This window comes from Lissotriton vulgaris, chromosome 8, assembly GCF_964263255.1.
Source record: "Lissotriton vulgaris chromosome 8, aLisVul1.2, whole genome shotgun sequence".
Lineage (NCBI taxonomy): Eukaryota > Metazoa > Chordata > Amphibia > Caudata > Salamandridae > Lissotriton > Lissotriton vulgaris.
In genome coordinates, this window is record NC_141696.1 from 1,361,973,820 (window position 1) to 1,361,993,941 (window position 20,122).

Genomic DNA, 20,122 nt, shown 5'->3' on the forward strand with positions numbered 1-20,122 from the left:
GATGAGTGTGGTGTGTTGGCACCATTCTCCCATGTACCTCCTGTGCTGCAGTATTTCCTATTTCTGAGTTTCAACATGAACATATAATTTGAGCAAAACAATGAGAGCCCTTGGTGTAAATCTAACATATAATAATTTGATTTAACTATTTTAGAATGGCAATGTCTTCCCTTGAGTAGGAGCAATAGGGTAGGAGTGCGGCACGCCCTTTAACAAAGTATTAGCGCAGGTAAGCAAGATCTAAGAATGGTAGGTATCTTCGGGTGCCGAGGAATGGGTCCTTCCTGGTCAGTCAGGACACAAAGATTTGGACAAAAAATTGGGTCTTTGAGTCCAGACGGAGATAACTTTTATCATCCTCTTTGGTTAGGGTAATTTGACCCAGGTATGGCAGAAATAGTGGCAAACACATTTTCTCCCAATTTAGCAGTAATGTTTACATTAGGACCCACATGCAAATGGCTCTTGCTCTTGTTTTGTCCTCTAGGAAAACAAGAGATAATTCAGGTAGGGTACACAAGGAGTTATAATGGTGTACTGAGAAGGGTGAAGGTTGCCTCGCACAACACAAATTATTGTCTGTTTTATTAGGGGCCTCTGCATTTCAAAGTTCGCCAGTCTCCCTGCCTCTTACCTTTTCTGCATGGATTCTGTTCCTCTTACATTGTTGCCTTTTGCGTGCAATGCCCTTCACCTCATCTCTCTACCACCTTGTTTGCATTGATTCTGCACATTACATCTATCTCTTCTCTTCTCCCAGTCTCCCTTTCCACAAGCCCCGGGCATTAAGTGGGCTGAAAAAAATGGGTGGCTCTCTAAAAGGGGTTTGGACTATCTAATTATGGGCATAGTTTAAACACATCATTTAAATTTCTGTGATTCCCATAGTGTTCCATCTGACTGGTACTTTGGTTCCAATCTGTGCTTTCTGTGATTTAATCCAGAAATATAACACAACAACTGACATACACCTAAAACAGCCAGGAGGATTGGCTTAGTCAATGGTTGTTAGCTGTTTAAGCTAAATGAGTAACTACAATAAATTATTTTACTTTCACCTTGTTGTTTTGACCAATAGGTAGCTCCTTCACACACATTTGCATAGAATCATAACTGGATTGCAGGACCATTGCTCCCTATGCTCTGCAGAGAGGCCATATGTTGAACGATCATGTAATCTAAACACCTTTTTGACCACAGACAGTACAAGAGTAATATGCTGTGAAATGAAATACAGAAACACACATGCTGGAAATAGCTAGCACTCTTGGGGAATGCAAGATTAAGTTAAGCATGGGAAATATAAACAGGAACAAATTCACTGCCATGAATTACCCTAACATCAGCATGGCACATTTTGAAATGGTAATACTTTATTTTGTGCCTTTTGTAAACTTGGTAACACTGGGCAATGGCTGCACCCCATTAGTACCAATTTAACACCCAAATTTAGCAGTGGGAACAGAAAGTTGACTACTTCAGGTTTCCAAAGGGCATTCCCACATGCGGCAAGGTGTGTCGCTGCATTTTTAGTAACTTCTGAACCGTATGAGATAGAAAGCAATTTTGTTGTTAAAATCTGTAGATTATGCAGCAGATTATGCAATATGTGGCAAATGCATAATTTTGCAGAAATCACCACCACAGCACAATCGCATAATTCCAGTGGCCCTCCCTAACATGCAGCATCAGACTGGGCCAGAAAATAGGCCCTGTACCAAAATGAAAGGGGCCCCCATTAGTGAGTTAGTTAGCTAGGAAATGTTCCATGTTTGCAAACTAGGGCAGTTTTTAACTTGTAAACACATGCGGTATAGGTCTTTTGTAAGGTATGGAAGACTGCCCTGATTTGAGTTTGCTGCAGGCAGTATTTGCTTTAATATCATAAAAATCAACAGTAAAAAACGACTCAGCTGACGATAAAGCAGTTCACCAACTAGCCAAAAAAACAGTCTACATTCTGAACTGACAGCAGGGCTTTGAGTGGGTTGAAAAAACTGGAGGCGGGGGGAGGGGTCTTTCAAAGGGGCATGGCTGATGTAATTAAAGGCGTGGCTTAAAAACATGTGAGCTATATAATCTAAATATGGGCCGTCGTGCAATTAAAGACATTGTCACCCTTCGACCACTACTATATTGGGTGCGACTGAGAAGGACACCAGAATTGGTACACTATGCTGCAGCCCTGGACGAACTTATTACCCTGACCAAGATGACTAAAATTATATGGTTGGACAACTTAAGGGACTTGATCACCAACTTGGGAATAAGCGAAACATGGTTGTCCCAATCACCACCCCCGAAAGAACCCATAAAAAAAATATACTGGGAATGGGTTCAAGCCAAGGAGCTTGAAAAATCAAATAGGGGGGTTTTAACTGATCAATTCTTAGACCATAAGCCGGTGAGGAAGTTTGAACCCTTTCTCGATGTTATTAAAGCACCTAGAGACAGAACCTTGTTTTTAAAATTTAGATATGGAACACTTCCCTTGATCACTTTTACCAGGCGTTGGAAGCCCTCTCTGTCCAAACATTCTAGCTGCCCTGGATGTGTAAACCCTAATGAGTCCCTAGCACCTTCTTATTTGCCTGCAGAGCATACAGTGGACCCAGGAGAAGGTGGCTAAAGCCAGTATGCAGAGAACTGGGAGTCAGGCACTATGCGACGGCACTCCGCACATTGGTAACGGATACAACATCTATGATGGTTTTTTGCGGAGTTGCCAAGTTCTTGGGAAAGGCCTGGCAGATACGTTCAAGACTGATAAAATCGAGAACGGGGTAGGAAACTGTGTATTATAATGCACCAGAATATCACCGGTTCTCTGTTTTAGGACTTTATTTAATCTATCTTTTAACTGTATATTGTCTCCATTTGCTCTAGAAAGGATCTCTCTTTTTTAAAGTTTTTACACTCTTTTTAACAACGAACTGTATGTACTTTTATGATAAAGTTTATTTAGTTTACAACAATATAAATCTGTGTTTAGCCTAGCGTGCCACCCGACTGGTATTTTTCTGCTTCATTCATTGCCTCCAGATAAATAATACAACAAGTAACATTACACCTACAACAAGCCAGGACTATTGGCTTTCTCAGTGGTTATTAGTTGCATAAGATGAATAAGCAACATCTTCATCTTTATTGTATACTAGCAGCCCGTCCCGACGTTGTCCAGGGGCAATGAGGCTTCCAGGTAGCAGGATCTCCCTTACCTCGCGTCAATTGTCCCCGGACAACCTCGGGATGGGCTGTCAAACAGAAATAACTTCGGGTCTATTGAGGTTCTTTGTTTTGCTGAGGGATGCTTCTCGATGACAGACCATCCAAGAGGCTTTTTGCCAAACTCATTCCTTTCTGTTTAAGCTCACTCTGATCCTTGCCAGCCTGCTTCACGAACACATCCTAACTTCCCAACCAGCTTTCCCCTCCCCCTAAACATACGCACAGTTACAGACCTCCCTACTACACATTTTGTCCGTTCCGAAGTTGTCCGGGGGCAATGACGCTTCCAGGTAGCAGGAACTACCTTACCTTGCGTCATCCTCGGGGGCCGTCTCAGCCCCATGGCCCCACGCTTCCAGGTAGCAGGAACTCCCTTACCTTGCGTCATCCTCAGGGGCCGTCTCAGCCGCACGGCCCCACTGTCGCTGCCGCTGTCTTCCGCGCTCCTCCCGCTGAACGCCGCATTACTTTTCCTCCCACGGCTCCGCACTTCAGTGAACCGGGTGTAGGTTCCGCGGCGTCCCAGCTCCACGGCCCCACTGTCGCCGCCGCTCTCTGAACGCCGCATTAGCCGAACGCCGCATTACTTTTCCTCCCCACTGCTCCGCACTTCAGTGAACCGGGTGTAGGTTCCGCGGCGTCTCAGCTCCACGGCCCCACTGTTGCCGCCGCTCTCTTCTGCGCTCCTCCTGCTGAACGCCGCGTTACTTTTCCCTCCCCATGGCTGTCCGCCGCTCCTCCTTGCGCTCCTGATGATGTCAGCACGTTAGCGCACACGACGGCTGGCGCTACTTCCAAGGGACTACTTATTTTTCTAAGGTATATTTTTGAAAGAACGTATATTTTTGGGGGGTATATAGCCTATGTCACTCTGCAGACCCTGCCCATTCCAATGATGTATTGGGTGTTTGGATTGGCGCTGTGGTTCCCGAGTTTACCCGCCTCAAAGGTTCCCAGTTCTAACTTTATAATAGTAGTATAGATAATATTGAAAATGCTCCAGTTCATACATGATGAAACAGTGAAATTACTATAACGAGTCTTGTTTAAGTTACATAAAGGCAGCGAAGGGTGGCACTGCTGCAGAGTTAAGATTTTTCTGTTTCACTCAGAGTGTGAGGGTAAAAATTGAGTTTGGGTCCTTCTCATCACCTACTTTTTAGAACTTTCATTCATTGTGCAGACACTGGATCAATGTTTTGCAGGCAAAGTTAAAGACCTGAATATAGGGCCCCTTTTCAATGTCCATATTAATTTACTACTGTGTCTAAGACTTAAGTGACCCAGTACACTTTAAACCCTGCTCCATCCAATTTTATATGCTGATTCTGCTCCTCTGCATGCACCTTTTGTCTCACTACTGTACTCACACCCATCTGCTCTCCCCCACTTTATTTCACTTGTCTTACCCTTTTATTCGCCTCTCTGCTCCCTTTCCACTTGTCCTGGGTGAGCAGTTTCTATTGTGATGTGCTGCCATTCTATCTTTTGCTCTGCCCCCTGCAGGATATTCTGCTTTTCACCGATACAGGGGAAGGGCACCCTTCACACGCATGGGCACTTTAATTAACTATCTAATTGCTGTCATCAACATGCAGACGCAGCCATTAGGCCCACAGAGATGGGCTAGCAGGGGAGATTGATAAAAGAAAGAAAAAATGTAAACTCTTAGGAGGCCCCCTGGGCCTCGAAAACTCTAGAGTCTTTAAAGGTGCGAGGCCCAATGGCTGCGAACAGGCGCGGACCCCTGGGCAGCTGACCACACTGCCCATGCCTAGTGCTGGCCCTGCTTCAGGCAATCTTTGTTTCTTCCCAAAGTCTCTATTGTTCAGGTTGTTTATATGAATCATGTTATAGGTTGCTGTTGAAACTGACTCAGATTGAGATTGTACCAATAACTTTTCTCCTTTTTTGTCAAAGAGACAGATAGCATGATGACTTGATTTCAGCACATACAATAAATCTGATGTGTAGAAATGTAGTTTAAAAAAAAAATCAAACGTAGTGTATGACCAGCTTTTGGGTGGGCATAGTTATGACGCTAAAGATGGCAGGTGTGCGAGCTGCCACCTTCGCACCGGCCAGTATTCATCCAGCAACATCTGCCTGCGGGCATGGTTGCAACCGGTCCTCGAAGGCCCAGCTACTGATATTGAGCTCTGCCACCAGTGTTGTGATTGGGGAGGGCGCTGGCAGGACAAATTCAGCCTAAGTGCAGGCGGGAACCCCCGGACGATGCGTGGCTGCCTCCCATTACTGACGGCGCTCAACTGGTGTGACAGCGGGGCTAGACAGTAATTAAGGACTGTAGCAGGCCGCAGATCGCCTGAAGACGTCATGGGAAGGGGATTTCCCACCATCTCCCGCCACCACCGGTGTGTGATTCCCCACATACAGAGACACAAGAGGACCCGTGGGGATTGTGGAGACCACTATGGAGGTCGGGGGCCTGCGACAGCTACCACAGGGGTCAAGTCGCAGATACAGGTCTGCGAGTCGGAAAAGTTCACGCAGCAGGTTTGCGGGACCGGAGACACTGCAGCAGTTCGACAGACCGCAAACCCAGGTGATCCTGAAGTGAGAATGCTGCAGCGGTGTTGGAGATCAAGGCTTGGTGTGGGGACCGGTTGTGGTGCCGGAGGGATGTGTGCCCGGATTGGGTGCTGGAGGCCCGGATTCCTTGTTGGCTGGAGGTTGTGTGAGAGCCCAATCCGAGGCCTGGAGAGCTGCTGTAATGTACAAAGAGGGGTGGGGTCGCACACTACTCACACACCGGCGGAAGTTGCCCCTAAGGACTCTGGTCATTGTAGTAGAGTGTTCGCGATGCATCATCTTTCGATCTTGCTATCTTCGCTGTCTTCGCCATCCCTGGACACGTGTTTCGGGTTATCAACCCTCGTCAGCAGGGATAGGCAGTGTTCTGGGGTCGCCGATGGCTGCCAATATCTGCCAGGTATAGTACCACTCTGGCGCGTAGGTGCGGGATCCCAGGCTCGTCAGACCGCTGCTCAAGGGAGCTTTAAGTTACAAAGAGGGGTGGGGACGCGCACTACTCACACACCGGCGGAAGTTGCCCCTAAGGACTCTGGTCATTGTAGTAGAGTGTTTGCGATGCATCATCTTTCGATCTGCTGTAATGTAGACTGGGAGGCGGACCTCGGGCCCGAGATGCACGAGGCGTCCTGTGACTGCGTTTGGCCTAGCAGATGAGCAGGGACCTAGCTGGGCTTTACACATGGTGATGCCCTCCTTACGTTTACAATGGGAGGACCTGGGTGACTGAGATCAGAGAAGGGGCCCAGGTAGTACTGACTGGTGGCTTGGGCTGAGACGTGGCCCAGTTCGGCAGGCCCAGGGTCCGGAGTGGTGTGACTGAGGTCTGCTGAATGCATGGCGCGATTGAGTTGAGGATGACCGGGTGAGGCCATTCCTGGGCTGAAAGAGAGTGCTTGGGAAGGGCCTCCCTGTCGATGGCCCGAATTAATCCATGTACCACAGAGGCCTTTCCCTTGGGCATAGGTTGTCACCCCTGCTGGAACTGGTGCAGGAAAACCCTGAGAGCTGACCTGCTTATCTGAAGGACTTCTGCTCAGGTGCCCTTCATTGGAGGTGAAGTTCGCTTGCCTAACCCTGGGACCTGAAGGGGTGGAGGAGTACAGCTGGGCAGGGGAGACTGGGACTATTCGGGGAGGACCGATACAGCTATTGGCACCTGCAGTAGAGAGACACTGGACTGCCTGGCTTAGATCCTTCAGCTTTAACCAAACAGAATATCCACGGGTCTACCAGACCTTTTAAGGGTCTGAGAGCATATCGCACAAGTAGAGACCTTTACATTTATATAAAGGGACTCCTTTAAGAAGGACAGAATCCCATCACTCACTGAGGTGACATGCTTCATCATCTAGGATCTCCTCTTGGTTGCAAAGCCTAGTGCAACCAGGGGCCACAGCCCCCTCATTGAGAGGGAGGAGCTCAGGGATGTTTTCAGAGTAAATGTTGGTTGGTAGGATCTCCTAAAATCCATCAGGTGTGAAAAGTTTGTAATTAATAAGAGTGATGGGCGCAGTGCATGTGTGTGAACTGTGAAGTGAAAGTTAAAATGGGTTACCAGGACAGTTTTTTTAAATTCATTATCTCCTGATGTTCAGATTAAAAACAGTGCAGATGCAGTTGTAAAATAATGACTGCATATGCCCAGAAAAAAGGTCTACATGTTTTGGCCATTGTGATTCATGTGGAATCATGGCCTTCTTCAGAACCTAGATGTAGTTATGCTACTACGTAATAGTGAATGTGTGAAAAAAGAATATCTAATCACAAAACAAGGGTTGAAACGAATGCAACTTTGAAACCTAGAGAAAGAAAGGTGACATCAGAAAAAAGGATCAAGTACTTGTGCTCTACATTTATGTAATACGTGGATCCTAACAACCCATCGTAACTAGTACCTTTATAGTGCACTTATAATGTTATGTAATAGGTATCGCTTAACCGTAATTCACGAGAAAGCAAAATTACCTTACCTGGCTACAGCTCAAGAAAAGAGGCCCCGATCTAAAGAAAAGGAAAAGCATAGGTAATAATCAGACATCAAATCAATAATTCTGATGCTGACGAATATTGTTTAGAGTCAGTACCTTAAACCAGTGCAACAATAAATAAAAACATTATGCTCTTAGTAGGACAGTGAACCGAGACACAAATTTGATAATATAATCGTGGTTCGCTATACTCAAAGGTCAGATGACAGAACTGGCAATAATATATGCATAGGAGGAATTCCGCTCTTGTTGATTCTGTGCGGTCATGTGGTATTTTACAGAAAAATCAAGGAGTACACACCTCTATTTCTGAGATTCATATGGCAGTAAACTGAGGCTTGAAGCACACTTTTCTTATGTCAAAACTCACATATATTGTGACAAAGAAAACATTGGAAATACTGTAAGAATCTGCGTGCTATCGATCGCGGTTTGATTATGTTTGTTATAGCTACCTTAAGTCACACTGGGGGGAAATGAAGCGTCAGAATACAATGCCTCTCTTAAATAGGTGGCAAAATCAAGAACAGCTTAACTGGTGATTCGCAGCTTGCGGTGGCTATAACAAACATAATTGAACCGCGATCCTGGATCTAGTACAAAAAGGAGCAGAACGAACCGTAGTACATTCCAGTAGAATGGAATGTACTAAGGTTCGTTCTGCTAATTTTTGTACTAGATCTGTTATTCCTAGCAATATTTCTCTTACTTGGTTTATCCTATCTTTCTACTACGATTAGCTTTGCACCTTGACTCCTTCACAGTACAAGATGGCCACTGTTTTGACAACCAGGAGTCTCTCTTCCATTTCCCCGATCACCTGACCTAGTTCTTCCAATTGGAAGTGCCTTAAATAGTGCCTACTCCCGGCTGAGTCATTGCTGTCACCGGAGACATTCATAATGTGACTGACTGGAGACGGTAAGTGCACTCATCTAAATTACTGGTCCTCATATCACAGGCTACGCTCTCATTCCTTATCTATCCCTTCACTTTCTTCCCACAGCATGGTTCCGGTACCCTTCTCGAGACTGCATCCCCGGCTTGGTTTTTATTGCTAAATATACATTCTGGATCTTCCCTAACCGGTAAGACTGGTCACCACACACGCCGTGGTTCTTCCCACTTTTTGGTCTCTCATCCCTAACCACTCCCCTGCTCCTTCCCTTTAGCACTGGCACAAGAATCTAACTCGAACCCGCACAAGTGGCTTGCTCCAACTTGAACTATCATCATCTTGGAACCCTGCTACCAGGTAAGCGCGCTCGCCCTGCACGCCGTGGTTACTTCCAAACCACCTATCGTGCCTTATTATTATGAATTCTACCCATTGTAGGTCTCAGCCCTCCGGTACTTCATCCCTCGTACCTGCACCCAGACCTTTATTTAAATGGTCCCACGCCTGTCATTTTCTATCTTGCCTCCATAGGCAGCTTGGCTATTAACCCAGGGTAAATAAATCTCACCCTACGTCTCAGGCGCCACATGCGATAGCTTTAATGCGCTTTGCTCACGGTTTGAAAATCTCCATGTAACTGCCACGTACCACACGGCTACAAATAAGGTTATTTTCCCCCTTCTAACACCCTTGCCAGATCTCGCTTCCATCCTGAAGGCCGACTTTTTTTCCTTTTATCTGTCTCCTCTCATCAACTTCTCTAGAATTTTTCACTGCACGTTTATTTTTACGTGCTTGTTTCTAAATAGAGGAATCTCACGCATTGAAAACCAGAAATCTCACCATAGGCAATCTCACGAGCACCTTGACTTTCGCCAAATTCCCCTTGTTTGTAAATTAACTCAAAATTTTCTTTCATTTTTCTTCCTTCAATTTCTCCCAAGATTCTAGCAATTAAGTCATTTGTAAACAGGCATGCTTATTGAAATGTCCTGAAGATGATCCCAGTATTTTCTTTAGGAATCGAAATGCCGTCGACACCTTGTACACCATATACACTTGCTTAAAATGTCCTAATATTTGTAAAATGGAGTCTACTGTATATTCTGTTTGTTCCATGAGAAATGTGCTGAAAACAAAAATGTTCCCTTGCCTGAACCCTTCACTTTATGTTGTACGTCTTTCTTGCTAAAGTTGGATACAGGCTTGTGTCCCACTTAAAACTGCTTCTGGTTTACTCTTTGTATATATTGGATTGATCGCACATTAAATATTTGTCCCGCTGGACAGATCTCTATAATATAGTACTTATTGGGTCTATATTTATTGTCTTTCAACAACTTTTTGTCTAGGGACCACTGTCTTTCATCCCCACAGACCCACCCTCACTCCATCCCCACCCGACTACCATGGCTTGAAGTCTTGGCTTAGACAAGAGGTTATCTCCTGCTAACATCCGTGAATTCACCCCTAACCTGCACAGCCCCGTCCACTCCCCACCTGGGGCTAGTTGGGATGAGGTATTCGGGGAGCAAGAGCTGTTCCTCTAAGCCTGAAGGAAGACATGCCCTGCCCCTCCACCAATGAGACCATTCACAGTCCCGCCCGATGGGAACAAAGGCACCGCCCTTCCCTCACTGTCGCCCCTCTGCAGGAGAGTCACACAGACAGCAGCGCAGAGGCATCTCATGCCCAAAAGCCCTCCACCCTGGTGACAGTAACAACGGCCTGGGTCGCTATGAGGTTCCCAAAGTAACAGTGCAAATAATGTGAGGATCGCATGTGCTGGCGGCACAGGTACTACATCACAGACAGCCTGGAGACAAATACAGGCTTTTAGTTTATCTTTTTAAACTTATATAAACACACAGACACCTCAACACCCCCCACCCCATCAAGTTTGTCGCCTAAGGATCTGTTCTAGGATAACGTGCAAAGCGTCTGGCCGGGTGTGGAGGCGGCCGTATTTTGAGGCTAACCTGGTTTATTGAAAAAGTAGAAACCCCAGAAGCGCCTGGAAACGACAGAAGGAAGACACAAAGCACTAAATAAAAAATACAATTAAAAAACACGATATTCCTACTTTTTCACTTAGTTTTGTGAATGGCAAAAAGGATTTTCAATTAGGTCCTGTCTAGTAGCAGACGTCAGAGAAATCCTTTCCAGTCTGGGTTATTGTAAGGTATTGTGATTTTTATGAAGCTCTTACTGCCACTAGCAGACATGCCAACCCTCCCGATTCAGGCGTGAGACTACCGATTTCAAGGTTAGTCTCCCGCCTCCCGATTCCTGCAAGCAAAAACCCGATTCCTCGGGGGTTTTAGCTGACAGGGTTTGGTATTGTGTAAGGTGCTAATTCTTCCAGCAATATTCAGAGTGGCGATGCAGGGGCTCTAGAAAACCAACAAAGCGTCATTAACATAGCAATGGTCTTTTAAAGACGTGTGAAGTACTGGGGCGGCTGTATGTGCACGGGGAAGCTGTTACAGCCCGGGCTGCCACACAGGAGGGAGGTGGGGAGGTGCATGCACTGCCAGCAACCTGCCAGGCCAGTGCACAACACTTGCATCACCCTCTCTCTGCCTGCCTGCGCGCTCCTTGCATCTGAAAGTTTAAAAAAACACGTGCATTTACGTTTCAAATGTCCGATCCTGCAGCAGCCACTTCCAAAGCCCATATTTGCCGTTAACCCGATTCAATGCCCCATTCTCCCGATTTTTTTTTTTTAATTCTCCCACTTTGCCCTTCTGAAATGTTGGCATGTATGCACTAGGAACAGAAGAAAAACCATAAAGGGGCCTGCGGACCAGAGAGCAGCGCAGGTCCGTAGAGAGCGCCACGCAGCCTGTGTCTGTTCTGTGTTGGAATCCCTTGATGGCGGGGTGTGGTATGTTTTAAGGCTGCATGTCAGAAAACTGCCACGTGCTGTTTTACATTGAGGTGGTTCTCTCACAAAAGGGTCATTGCAGGCAAATGGGGGTGGGTCAAAGTCTGGCCTCTGCAGGTCGCCTGTGGGGGTTTCATGCCACAGGTTGGTTGTGAAGTAAACTTTCCTCGTGCAAGTGGTGTTATCGCAGGTCGCGACTCTTTTGTTCATTCTGGCGAATCCGTCATTTATCATCACATGTTTGTGGTATGGCCAAAGGGAGAGTCTCTAAAAATGCTTTTCTAAGGGAAATCATATCTAGCATGAATTATATTGTGAACCCCTTGAAAAGGGATGTGCAGCTGATTATAGGGGTGCCTTCTATTGCCGTGTGAGACTACGCCCCTCCCACCAGGATAGTATTTTTGGGTGGTCCCGGGGTTTCCTTTTGCCCGAGAGGAGTGGGGGCGGAAAATCCTTCGATATGTGAGTTTTAGCTCTTGCACCATGTTGTGAGCACAATTACAGCAGGGGGAGCATTTGGTGACAGGGTGGGACTCCTCTGCCTGATGGAATTTGCTGGTCTGGGAGGCAGCATCTGATCCTGGAGCTGTAGAGCTGGTGCTTGGCACGTGGGTGTAAAGACTGTCCTGGGTGTAACCCCCCTCTAGACTGCATGCTAGGACAATTTTATTTTTTTAATGTATTTTAAAAGTTTTATATAGCGCTGGCTTGACCCGTAGGTATCAGAGCACTTTACATGCACACTGTAAAAACAGAAGGAAATTGCATTACATAGTAGGGAGGCAGTAAGGAAGCAGAACAGAGATAAAAAATACAACATGAAAAACAGGTAAATAGTGCAGGGGAGGGAGAGAAAACAAACAAAGCTGGCTAACACAGTCTAGTCACCAACTATCCTTGAATATCAAGAGAGAGAGGAGTCAACTCGGATATTGAAGTCTAGGTTAGTTAACGTTGGTCAGGAAAGTATTTGTTAAGGAGATGGAGTTTTAGGTCCCTTTTGAAACAGGAGAAGGAGGGGTTGCATCTGGAGACTCTAGGGAGGGTGTTCCACATCCTGCGAGCGTTGCCAGGAAACGATCGGTACTGGGTGGTTTTCTTTTTCGATTTCAGAGGGATAAGAAGGAGTGAGTTGGAGCTTCTCAGAGTTCTGGATTGACCTGCTCTTACCAGTTTGTTGTTCAGGTAGTTGGGGTCCGGATGGTGAAGGGTTTTGTGTCTGATGCAGTCCAGCTTGTAAATACACCTCTCTTCCATGGGAAGCCAGTTGAGGGAGTTGAGAGCTGGAGTGAAGTGTTCAAATCTTTTTACTCCAAATACGAGCCAAGCGGCCATGTTCAGCACTGCCCTTAGTGGAGCTAGGTGGGCTTTTGGAATCCCTGTTAGGATGGTGTCCCAGTAGTCAATTTTAGAGAGAACTATGGATTGAACTACTGTCTTTAGATCATCATGGGGAAAAAAAGTTTTCAATTTCTTGAGATGTTTTAGTGAGCAAAGAGCACCTTTTGCAGAGTTTTTGATGTGGGCCTCCATTGATAAGTTCTTGTCAAGGGTGATGTTTAGAGACTTAACTGAGTCGGATAGGATGAGGGGGCAGTTTAGGGCAACCAGATTCTTGAGCCACTCTTGGATTGGTCGGTGGTTGCTTTTTTGGAGAGGATAGGATTATTTCCGTTTTATCTGGGTTGCCTGTTCTTCCCTTCTCAGTCACAGTGCCTCTACAGCTCATCTCTTTACCACTCGTGCAGTTGTGTGGATAAATCAGCAACCTCGTTCGGTGATGTAATGTCCGTATGTCCAGCAGTCACTGGTGTGTGTAATGTGAATGGTGCTGGTTGTATGCGGGGGCAGAGATTCAATGTAATTTGATATGTCTCTGTGCTGAAAGGCTGCTGCCTGTACGCTGATGGTTATCTCTGGCGTGGGACTGCAGGCAGGAGGAGCTTCTCATGTTAAGTGAAAATCGCTGGGAGCTGCTGATATTATTGGAGTTGGTTTTAGTGACCACAATAGGTCTCGCATTTGTAAGAGTTTGAGCTATTGGCATTGTAAATGACAATGCCTTTTATTTATATTTTAGAAACGAAGACTAAAATAAAAGGCATTGTTATTTGCAATGTAAATAGATCAAACTCTCATAAATGCGAGACCTATTGCATTGCAAATGCTTTTTTTAATTGTCTGCCGAGTGAGCCCGTTCTTGCTTTGGATGGCGGCCACAGGGTCTTAATTGGCAGGGTGATAAGGAATGATCAGCACATGATTGCTTTGTAGCTAAGTGAGTTTATTGGTGCAATTTTTCATGAAGATGCCCATAGGTCATCCAGTGAATGATGTCACAATGGCCTCAAAACCCAAGCAGACGCCATCCATACAAAGAACCATTCTAGCAATCCTGGTATTTGTGATAATGGCGGTGTAGGAGACGTGAAAAAAACTGCTCCTTTTTCTACTCAACAGAAGGCCCATTCAGATTAAGCATAGAGGAGATGAAACGTCTAGGATCATGTGAAAGGCACTTTGATTCCAAAATCAGTTAAAAAAACTTCTGGTTCTAGAATTTCCATTGTCATAAAGCCAACTTTCAATTTCACCCATTTTCTAAAGCAATATAAAAATAATGACAGATCTTCTGCATAATTATCCTCCAATTATGATGCATTTGCATCAGGTTTTTCCTTTACAAATGTCAACCCCCTGCTTCTACCAGGTCTGCCATTGTGATAACTGCAAAATTCTGATGCCCCTAAAGGAATTATTTAGTTTAATTCTATTTTTGATAGTGTCACAGTCGTGATCAATACTTTATAAAGCAGGAAACACAGTTAACGAAATCAAACAATCAACTGTATCAAAACACAAGTTTTTATTCTCGTGATTTAATTATATATTGTTATACTTTTTCTTTTTCTTTATGGCAACGACAAAACTGAGAGAATTACATTTGGTTACAGTCTTGCAACATCACCATTTGCCAACAAAATGGATTTCTCAAATACCATAATATGCGACACAGTCACAAATGATATAACAGTTTTTGTGTATTCAAACTACAACAAAATAAGCAAAATGGTGATATGTCGACGTTTCGGTCCTCCCTTTGGTCAAAGAGATCCTTAGGACCATCATCAGGACGATGTAGTTGCACATATGTATCTAATGGGGAAAGAAGCTTGTGCTTTAAAAATATACCTGCACGTCCATATTTAAAGTTGCTTCACACAGCTGAACAACAAATGTAACCTTATAAGCCGAACTACCCAGTGAATAAAAAAGACCACTCTCACCACGTGAAAATACAGAAAGTATATTGGTCTATAGTTAAAAAAGATTAAAAACGTGTCACCCGAGCTACGAGTGTAAGGTGTCTTCACCTGTTTTTGAAAAGTTTTCATCTATCAGGAGAGGACAGACTCGCAACAGCTATTACGAGTGGTAAATACTATACCCACAATGGCAATGGAAAATCGGAACCTAGAGGTAGTACCAATTTTCAATTTGGCCTCCCATGAATTAAGTAGTAAGGAAATTACAGCACTAAGCCATGGGTTGTCGTTTGTCCCTACAAATAGGAATGATGCTTTCACTACTATGGTTGAAATGCACAAGTTCTTTCGAACTATACGTCTCAAACACTTCTTCTCAAAATCATCTCCTACTATAATGAGTCAGGGTACGAGTGGCCTTAGATGCCCCTCGACCTTTTTTCCAGCGAGTAATACTATGCCCAAAGAGATAATCACTTTTGAAAATGTCATCTTAACAGAAGTAGAACAGATATTCCAGAACAAAAAGTTTGTTAAGTTTAACTTTTCAAAAGAAGAACGAGATATAGTCCAATCCTTCTCAAGCCGCGATGATTTAATTTTCAAACCAGCGGACAAGGGGGGCGGAATAATCCTACAGAATAAAACTGACTACGACTGTGAAGCGCTAAGACAATTAGAGAACCGCTAACATTACAAAAAACTGCTGAGTGACCCCACGACCAGAATCCGAAAGGATATTTTGCCACTTATTACTAATGGACTAGAGGGATTATGGCTAAATAAAAAAGAATTTGATTATCTAAATAAGAGGGACTATACCATTCCGGCATTTTATACCCTGCCAAAAATTCATAAGTGCAGCCAAAAACCACCAGGGCGACCGATTGTGGCAGGATGCCAGTCGATATTAGAACCATTGGCTGAGTACGTGGACTTCTTTATTAAACCTTTTGTGGCAAAAACCCGCTCATACACACAAGACAGTAGAGAGGTAATTAACAAATTAGAAGGGAGAGATTTCAATCCACAATGCCATATCCTGGCAACAATGGACATAGAAAGCTTGTACACAAGCATCCCTCAAGATCAAGCACTGAATGTTATTCAAGAAGTGCTAGAAAAAAGACCTCGTCCTCATCAAGTCCCCACAAATTTCATCGTTGACTGTGCCCGAATAGCGTTAGAAGAGAATTATTTCCTATTCAATACAGATTTCTATGCCCAAGTAAAAGGCGTTGCCATGGGCGCGATTTTCGCACCTGACATAGCGAACCTGTACGTGGCCGCTTTTGAAGATAATATAATCTACAACAATAATCCTTTTAGTCACAATCTGACAGAATACCTAAGGTACATAGATGACATCTGTATCTTATGGGAAGGCTCAGAGACGGATTTGACAAAATTTCATGCTTGGCTAAATGAGCAAAATGAACATCTAAATTTTACACTGGACAGTGACTCACAGACAATCAGTTTCTTGGATCTCAAAATTACACATGACCTAGGCCATCTGTCTATGAGCCTTTATACTAAACCTACTGCTCGCAACACATTATTGAAGTACAGTAGTCATCATCCCAGGAACCTACGGGATAACCTCTCTTTTGGACAATTCCTGCGATTACGACGGAATTGTACCAAGAGGGAGGATTATTTCAGAGAGGCAAAGTTGCTACAAACCAAACTTGTCCAAAGAGCATACCCATACAGGCTAAACACGCAATGAAACGTGCGTGGTATTACGATAGACAATCACTGCTAAATAAAGAAAATAATTCTGATGAAAGTACACAGGTACAACAACCAATTACATGTGTCACTACTTTTGGAACGGAATCAAATGCCATAGTCAAAATAATAAAACACAACTGGCATCTGATAAGTAAAGTAGAACCACAATTAAAAACACCACGTTTTGCCTTTAAAAGAGGAAGAAATTTACGTGACTACTTAGTGAGGGCATACAAAGATCCAGCACCCACCACAATACACAATCTATGGGGTTTACCACCGATAGTAGGACACTATGCCTGTGGAAATTGTATTGCATGTGATACTACTGTTACTATGAAAATGTGTAATCTAAATGGAAAAGAAATCATTTTACGAAAACACTCCAACTGTCTGACTAAAAATGTAATTTACTGTGTGCAGTGTCCCTGTGATTTAACCTACATCGGAAAAACGATACAAGCAGTGAAAAAACGTATTCTGCAGCACCAATCTCGCATTCGGTGCAATGTACAGACTGCACCTCTAGTTGAGCACTATCAAACATTCACACATACACCTACACAAATGAAATGGTTTGTGATTGAAGTTGTAAAAACTTCAAAAAGATGCACGAATATAGACCGTTTGCTCACACAGAGGGAGAACAAATGGATCTGGTCATGCGGAACGGTAGAAAAAGGATTGAATTCACTTATTGGGTGGCACACTCTGGCTACCTTACATTAATTCTCATGCGACAGAATACACTGAGTCATTTTGTGTTGGACCAAGGGACTAGACTGGCAAAACTACTATTGGTTCTAGACACATGAATTCTCCATACACAATTTTTTTGACAACATAATTTTTGACAAACGGTTAATACATGAGCCTTTCATAAGGTATTACAGAGTTTAACATACTACTGATACTAGTACGCATAGCTCGTAGTATCTGTATGTAGTTGTAGATGTTTAAAGATTAGCCTCTGCAAGATGGCCGCCGTGTAGGATTCTACACTGACGTCATCTGTGATGTTAGCGTCCGCCTCTGTAAATATGGTGAGACCGTGACTTGAGTTACTGGGTCTTTTAATAAATTGAGACAATATGCTTAATACGTGAGCCTTCTATGAGGTATTACAGAGTTTAACACACTACTAAGGCTCGTATGTATAGTTCGTAGTATGACATCTATATAGATGTTCATCACAGATTAACCTCTACAAGATGTCCGCCGTGTAAGATGCCACACTGACGTCATCTGTGAAGCTAGCGTTCGCCTCTTTAAACATGGCGAGACCGCGACTTAGTTCACTTGGTCTTTGAATAGCCGAGCCGACGGGGTGATCTTTTAAGACGGTTCCGAAAATCAACTTAAGTAAGTGAGAACTGTCTTATAATCCCTGATATTGTAACAGAGATTTCCTAGCGGTATAGGTTTACTGACCTTTACTTTTTTGTTTAGGCGATCGGCAGTCGACACTCTTCATCTAGTGAGTCTTTTTGTGTTGACACTTTGGGTGTTCTGTTGGATTGGTGTACTGGCTTTATGTATGGACACTTAGCGCATTTATACATTGAAATATCTCCTTTTGATTCGTGTCTCTGCAGGTTATGGTCGTGTTTTTAAACTGCCAATGTAAGTAATTTTGATATCGTAAATACACATTGCGGTTGCTCTGAGACATTGGCATATGAGGGTGACTCTATTTTGTATTTTGTTGCAGACGACATTAGAAAATCAGTATAGAGACAAGAAATTTCCTCTCCTGATAGATGAAAACTTTTCAAAAACAGGTGAAGACACCTTACACTCGTAGCTCGGGTGACACGTTTTTAATCTTTTTTAACTATAGACCAATATACTTTCTGTATTTTCACGTGGTGAGAGTGGTCTTTTTCATTCACTGGGTAGTTCGGCTTATAAGGTTACATTTGTTGTTCAACTGTGTGAAGCAACTTTAAATATTGACGTGCAGGTATATTTTTAAAGCACAAGCTTCTTTCCCCATTAGATACATATGTGCAACTACATCGTCCTGATGATGGTCCTAAGGATCTCTTTGACCAAAGGGAGGACCGAAACGTCGACATAATATCACCATTCTGCTTATTTTGTTGTAATTTGAATACACAAAAACTGTTATATCATTTGTGACTGTGTCGCATATTATGGTATTTGAGAAATCCATTTTGTTGGCAAATGGTGATGTTGCAAGACTGTAACCAAATGTAATTCTTTCAGTTTTGTCGTTGCCATAAAGAAAAAGAAAAAGTATAACAATATATAATGAAATCACGAGAATAAAAACTTGTGTTTTGATACAGTTGATTGTTTGATTTCGTTAACTGTGTTTCCTGCTTTATAAAGTATTGATCACGACTGTGACACTATCAAAAATAAAATTAAACTGAATAATTCCTTTAGGGGCATCAGAATTTTGTTATTGAAATTACCCAGTCCCTGGGGGAAAATTGGGTGGCTCTATAGTTTCTAGATTGTGCTAACTGCTGCAGTGAATCTTGCAAGCTGTGGAGATGTGGTGTGTGGTTGTGCGTTAATAGTGTGCTTCTAAGCACAATTGAATGTGTGACTCATATTTTGTCTCTGACCTTCGGCTAAACCACAGTTCTTTTTTTCCTGCAGGTGATTGAAGGCCTCTTCGAGAACAGTACAGTATTTGTGAACGGTACCAACCCCGGCAGTTTACCGGAAAAATTGAGCTTTGATTTGCGGATATATATGTTGGGATTTCTACCTTTTCTGATTGTTTTGGTCTTCATCCGTAACCTGAAGAACCTGTCGATGTTTTCCTTCCTTGCCAATCTTTCAATGGCGGTCAGCCTCGTTATCATTTACCAGTACATTGTCCAAGTGAGTACGACACTGCTTTTTCTATAATCAATTGCTTTATACGGAGGTGTTTGTTTTGTTGCATCCGCTACTTCCTCGCTGATGAACATGGTCTGGGACCCGGCCACCCCTGCCCTATCATGAGAACAGCAGTAAACATTCATCAATCCAACAACAGAATTCTTTGGAACGCAGGGGGTCTCGCCACCCCCCGGCCGTATTTATTAAAATATAAAAACAAACAAAAATTGAAATAGAACATTATTTACACAATTATTAAATGCAAAATTCAGACATTAGATTTACAACGAGTTAGACAGGTATGATGGGCTAACCTTAACAAATGTCTAATACAGCGTGTTTCCTAACCGAATCTAACATCCTACATATCAATTTTGCATTCTAATAGTTTCTGGTCCTACGGCAAGGTCGTTAACCAGTGTCAGATCCTTTTACCCAGCTACGCCCTCACGTCTGAGTGCGCATGCGCGACAAGGGCCCAGTTACCGGGAGAGTTCGTCCCTCTCCTCGTTGCCCTCATACGCTCCGTGAACTCCATTTAACCAAAGAGGAGGGCCCTTACACTCACGCCATTTGCTGACGTCATAGTGTATGTGAGGGGTGGCTACCAGCCCGAGGAAAGCGTGACCTCCCTCCCCGCACCCTTCCAAGCAAGCGGATATCCTGCCCCTGAAGTTCTAATGAGACCAAAGGCCCCTCC

General features: G+C 43.9%; 1 protein-coding gene across 2 annotated transcripts in view; it reads left to right on the plus strand.

Annotated features, from left to right (window-relative positions):
* The window catches only part of SLC36A4 (solute carrier family 36 member 4), a 1,006,806-nt gene that overhangs the window by 267,067 nt on the left and 719,617 nt on the right, over positions 1-20,122 (plus strand). For both annotated transcript variants that reach the window (XM_086935317.1, XM_086935318.1), the window contains exon 8: positions 19,195-19,422. In XM_086935317.1, the coding sequence (XP_086791443.1) occupies positions 19,195-19,422 (228 nt within the window). The remainder of the gene's footprint in view (positions 1-19,194; positions 19,423-20,122) is intronic.